At 32.3% G+C, this 6,000-nt stretch overlaps 1 protein-coding gene across 3 annotated transcripts; it reads right to left on the reverse strand.

Moving 5' to 3' along the window:
* Window positions 1-3,377: 3,377 nt before the first annotated feature.
* Window positions 3,378-4,991, reverse strand: LOC115977110 (36.4 kDa proline-rich protein). Of its 3 annotated transcripts, none has more exons than XM_031098773.1 (2): window positions 4,162-4,991; window positions 3,378-3,596 (listed from the first exon to the last, which is right to left on the reverse strand). In XM_031098773.1, the coding sequence occupies exon 1, from the start codon at window positions 4,914-4,916 to the stop codon at window positions 4,200-4,202; it is 717 nt and encodes a 238-aa protein (XP_030954633.1). In that variant the 5' UTR covers window positions 4,917-4,991; the 3' UTR covers window positions 3,378-3,596; window positions 4,162-4,199. The 3 variants fall into 3 exon arrangements, with proteins under 3 accessions (XP_030954633.1, XP_030954632.1, XP_030954631.1); XM_031098772.1 differs by having other exon boundaries at window positions 4,158-4,991; XM_031098771.1 differs by having other exon boundaries at window positions 4,193-4,990.
* Between the last annotated feature and the right edge of the window lie 1,009 nt (window positions 4,992-6,000).

Genomic DNA, 6,000 nt, shown 5'->3' on the forward strand with positions numbered 1-6,000 from the left:
TAAGACTACTCCAAGTCTAGAAAAGGCTCTCATTACAAAAAATGACCCAATTTTATTTATTTATAATTATTGGGTTAAAAAAAAGGGTTGTGTACTATTTTCTTTACATCCAAGAAGACCTCCAAAATAAATTCTATTGATATTAAATTAGTATCAAAGAGAACCTCCAAAATGAATTGTATAGATTAAGTTATTGAAGAGCCCTATAGCTAAAGATTCCATCTCTCTTGTTGTAATCATTGAATTATCAAAAAAAAAAAAAAAAGTTATTGTATATTTAGATGTCCTGTGATATTTGATATTTGAGTGTTGAGGGAGTTCTAAGGTATACTTGATTGTCTGTAGCGGCGGAGTAACATTTGAACACACACACACACACACACACATATATATACATAAGGATTTACTAACGAGTGCCCTTAGGGCATATATTAGTAATTCATTTTAGGAAATTTTTTTATGGAAAAACGAAAAAGTAATTCACTGTTTTGACAGTTTTTTTAATTTTCTATAAAAACTTTCCCAAAATAGATTGTTAATGTGTGCCCTAACCAAACCCATATATATATATATATATATATATTAAAGTGTTATACATATGAAACGCTTAGGACATCGTACGTATATACCAATTAAATTTAGGAAAAAGTTAACCAATGCCTAAGGCCGAGCATTGGTTTAGAAAAAAAAAAGATTTTTTGACAACTTTTTATATTTCTATGAAAGTGGTATGAAATTTTTTTAAAATAGTTCATTAACAAATTTTTTAAGAGTTAAGAGCATTTGTTTGCACATAACAAGACATATGTCATCTTTTTATTGGTGGTCGGATCTCAAGGCTCCAAACATGTTTGGAGCCAAACCTTTTCCTTTTTTTAATTATATATATCTATAAATAAAATTATTTCTTTTGAAGTATGTAATTATTATGAGAAAGTTTAAAGTTATTTATATTCATTTAAATAAGGCCACAATCTCATTAATGAAAAGTTGTATATACAAATTACTTAAATTATCTGGACATTTATAAAATTATAATGAACACATATCCTAACAATTATTTTAAATAATAAAGAGAAAAAAAAAAGTTTTGGTCTTTACAATTTATAGCTTATAATTTAAATAAAAGTATCTAATTTTACATTATTGTTTATTTTGTTATTTGCCTAATGGCTGATTGTTGATTAAAGACAGATTAGAAATATAAAAAATTTGTCAAGTTGAATAAATATATCTCTTGTAGTACACATATTATGTTTTTTTTTTGGTTACGAAAAACATATATATGATGTTATAAAGTACTTAAAAACCATTTTAAAATTTAAAACTGATTTATAGTATTCTTTTATATTATTATATATATATATATATAATTTATTCATTACATTTTTATTTTGCTGCCGAAGAACAAATTCCTGTCTCCGTCATTAATTATGCCCTTGCTGACGTGAATCGAATAATAATTTTGTTCACTAAAAAAGCAAAAAAAACTAAAGGTGCATCTCATTTTCAGATCAGATAGCCAGTAAACATTTCTCAGTTGATACACTGTCTCAAATCTTGAAGAAAGATCCAATTTAACATTATTATGCTATTTAATTACCTTGAAATTGCATAAAATAACCATGGAATCTCTTGTGATATCAATCAAACAACAGGAACCCTTCAAATTAACAGGCACCACATGTTTTAATGGGAAGAGACAAACAAATTAATTTCATGTGCCTTAGGTCCTTACTTTAAAAACTTAAGGTCTTGGCGGGATTTCTCATGTATTTGTTTTCTTATCCCTTCTCCGTCTTTTTCTCAAGTAAGGCAGCACACAAGATAAGGTTTTCAATCTTCAATCCCACCATTTACCTTCACAATTAATGTAAGAACAACAATTTTCCCTACACAACTTTTTCATAATTTTTTTTAACAGCCAAATTAAGTTTTGGTCACTACTAATAGACGATATAGTGATGTTAATCATAAACCTATGTTAAAGTCAATAACAATTTTTTAAAATTATTATTATAAAAAATTGTTTTGTATGTGATATTACTAATGTAAAGGCTCTTCTTCTTTCTGTGGGTGAAAGCTACCATTTAGTCATTAGGATTTTTCTTTTCGGACAGGAACGTACGTGACTTAAAGTGAAACCCTGGGAAATATGATAAGAAATTAATGTTGCAAAAGAAAAATGTGTAGTGCGTGGGGTCTAGTTCATGCTTTTCAAGTGAACCCTACCTAGTATATATGCTTTGCTATTGACTATTGGACTAAATTAAAGATTCGATGTTCTTCTTCAAGTGTGGTCCACCAATTTACTAGACTTTGCAACACGATCTTCCTTTCGTTTATATCTTGATGGTTGCTACATTTGTTATAAAAGGTTGTAAAAAAAGGTTGTACATTGAAACAGTATGAACTACATATTTCTATACTTTCCTAAAGCATTGAAATATCAATGGGTGCTTCAAGATTTTCCATTAAATTTGGGGTTAGGCTTCAAAAGGGGTCAAGTCCAGCGTTCACAGTAAAGTTGAAGGCTTGGTAAAGAAAAAAAAAATTGGAGATCAAATATATTTTGTAAAGTTACAGGCATGCTTTAGAATATGGAGTTTCTGTGTCAAAAGTGATGGAAAAAGTTGCACTCTTGGCAAAGGTGATGTGTCCAACAATATTAATTTATACTCAATCACTCACTTTTAGCGTAAATGTAACACTTTAAGAATGGTGGAATTTCTCAACGCCCATTGGAAATCACAAAACCAGAATCTCTCTTTTCTCTCTCTCTCCAATTATATGGTGTTCTTATAAGAAAAATTATCTTGTGTGTACTGAGTCTAAGCTGGCACCAACTACATATGAGAATGGGGCATATGCACTTGGGACAAAAATATCTCCCCCTCTCCAATTACATGCAAGGTGTTTTAAAATGAGAAAAATTATCGTGTACTGCGTGCACATAGGCTCTAATTATAATAGGTATGAGTCTCATGCAGTCAGAACTTAGAACACACAATATCTAAGATGAAAGATTAGGTTGATTTAGAGCTAGCTATGTACTTACCAAATCAAGAAGATCCCCTTGTTCAAGCTCAACAAATCTATTAATTGTACAAAACCGCCACTCTTTTAAGATTTGCTTCACTTTTTTACTATAAAGAGCCTTATACCTCAAGTTAAAAATAATTATCATATGGAAGATATCGTTTGATAGAGATCCAAATTATAATTCTCATGCGAGGATTCCATCTCGCAGTTATTATTAATCTAAGGCTCACTACTTTTCTCTTCTTTTTTATTTTTATTTTTTAGGCTCACTACTCTTATTATACAATAAATATAATACAAGATGATATACAACAAGGAGAGAGACCGATAAAGAATTGAAATTTGAGACGAAAAAGCATCTTTGATTGCTTCCTTGCTTAATTAAGACAAAAACACACATGCAACAATCCCTTAATTTAAAAATAAATGTTGTACAATTTCGCCAAATTAAAATACCAATCAACAAAAGGATAAGATTCTCGGAAGAGAGAGAGAGAAGGAAGGTCGACATCCTCTCATGTCGATCTTGTCAGTCCAGCCATCAATCTAGCAACCTGCAATCCAGCAATTACGACATCCAGTGAGCCAAATTTTCCTAATTTTCCCATATCCAAAGAAATAATACATATGCATGCTATTAGCAAATAACATTTGAATGGTTGGATATTTCAAGAAAACGACTAAATTGGCTAAACTATAGCTTCACTATTTATAAATGCACTATATTCAACCTTAAAAAAAGGGTCATTGTCTTTTCTTTTCTAGTTCAGATTATGAGTTAGTGAGTGCGCAAATTGCCTCACATTTTTAGCTCTCATATATTATAAAAATCATAAGCGTACCAATGTTAGGTCAAGCTAGCTAATACACCTTTTTCGGATTACAAGCACAAGTAATTAATTAAGTTAATTAACATCATTTTCAAATGCTATATCTTCAAATATTAACATGAATAAATGATTCCGTACAATGTAAAAGAAGAATTTTCCTTGATATGAAGCAGAAATAAAGTTTTTGCAATGAATTTACTCCTAAGTCCTAATAGTGATAAAGCTCATGAACATGCAGAAAAAGCTTATGGGCTCATGAACATGCAGAAAAAGCTTAAGGGTTACCTACGGTTTCGAGATAGATAAAGTGCAGTACTTAACTTGTTTCTACAGAGAACAGGTGTAACCAGGAGGAGGTGTCTTCCCACAAGTTACAAGGAGCTGAAGTGCTAGTGGGACATAGATGTTAAGGTTGAGAAGCTTGAGCTTGAGAGTGGTGCACAAGCAAACTGCAGCTTCTAGCTCAACAAGTCCTGCCAGAACTGGACAACACTGATTAACCACTGGATCTCCAAGCCCAATGTGAATCAACCCACCTAGAAGATCCACACAAGCACCTAGTTTCAATGTGTCAATGGGGCATGTTTGGGCCGTTCCTGGTGGCGGTGGGCATGGCGTGCCACTTGGTGGCTTGGTCACTGGAGGAACTGTAATTGGAGGGACTGTAACTGGAGGTAGAGTCACAGGTGGTTTCACAATGGGAGGGAGTACTACTGGGGGCAGAGTCACTGGTGGTTTTACTATTGGGGGTAGAGTCACTGGTGGTTTTACTATTGGGGGAAGAGTCACTGGTGGTTTAATGGGAGGGACTGTCACTGGGGGCAATGTGATTGGGGGCTTGACAATGGGTGGAGTGATGGGGTGTTTGGGATTCTTTACCTTTGGTGGCCTTGTTATTTTGGGTGGCCTTGGATTCTTGGGTGTGTTGTGCTTTGGGGGCTTGCCACCACCACAGTATCCACAGCCAAGAATGGGGGTGACTGAGGAGATGAAGAGCATGCAAATGAGCAAGAGAGCAGAGATCTTAGAGGATTCCATTTTCATGGGGTTATAAGTCTCTCTCTGGAACAAAGAGAGAGAAATATAGAGTGGTGATTTTTTTTTTGAAGAGGAAATAGGGTGCTATATAGGGATAGTGAGGATTGCAAGAAAACAAGAACCCTAGAAGCATATCACGTGAACATAAGGGGACTTGCTAACCTCAAAAGGCAGCTGTCAAACTTTGCTAGTTGGCAACTACCATACAAATGCATGAATCCATATGACTATATGTTCATGTGCTATTATTCTTTTTTCCATCATTAACATTTAACATCATCTTTCGTTTTCATTTGATTGAGGAAGACACGCTCATTAAAAAAAAAATTTGAGGTAGAGACTTCATTAGCGCTAACATGCATGGTTTTTGGTGGAGGAAACTCGATCTATGCTTTAGAATCTAAATTTAATTAAAATTTATATATATATATATATATATATATATTAAATAATAACATGTAAAATTGTGAGGTTTCAAAAACTTATGTGGCAAAATATTATGAAATCAACTAAAAGACAATTGTTTTCGGTTATATATATATATATATATATATTATAGATAAATTGATGATAATAACAAGTAGGTGTTCACAGTGCAGCTCGATGTAGTTTTGGGCCATATTTAACACCACACTGCATAGTGAGATTTGCCCAAAACCTTCACTGTATCTCACCTTAATAGATTGCTCATCGTGTGGTGCAGCAAGATTTGATCTGTTTTCATATATATATATATATATATATTATATATTTTTTTTTTGTGGGGAATCCATATTTTTTGGAAATTAAAATCTTAGAAATTTTAATTATGCAAAATAACATATATTAATAAAAGTATATATATATATATATATATTATATTTTGTGGGGAATCCATATTTTTTGGAAATTAAAATCTTAGAAATTTTAATTATGCAAAATAACATATATTAATAAAAGTTTGCCGAGCCTGAATCTAACTCCATCATTTACTCTTAGGATTATACTTCAACAGTCTAACTGTCATGCATATAGCCTCATATTTCATCGGCATTGCTGGTCCTTTATAAGGAGGATTGGATTCAAATTATCTCTTTTAAGTGTCGTTTGG

This window comes from Quercus lobata, chromosome 2, assembly GCF_001633185.2.
Source record: "Quercus lobata isolate SW786 chromosome 2, ValleyOak3.0 Primary Assembly, whole genome shotgun sequence".
NCBI lineage: Eukaryota > Viridiplantae > Streptophyta > Magnoliopsida > Fagales > Fagaceae > Quercus > Quercus lobata.

Bases quoted from the DNA above. Each gene is read 5' to 3' on its own strand.
- LOC115977110 (XM_031098773.1), bottom strand. From the start codon at position 4,916: ATGAAAATGGAATCCTCTAAGATCTCTGCTCTCTTGCTCATTTGCATG.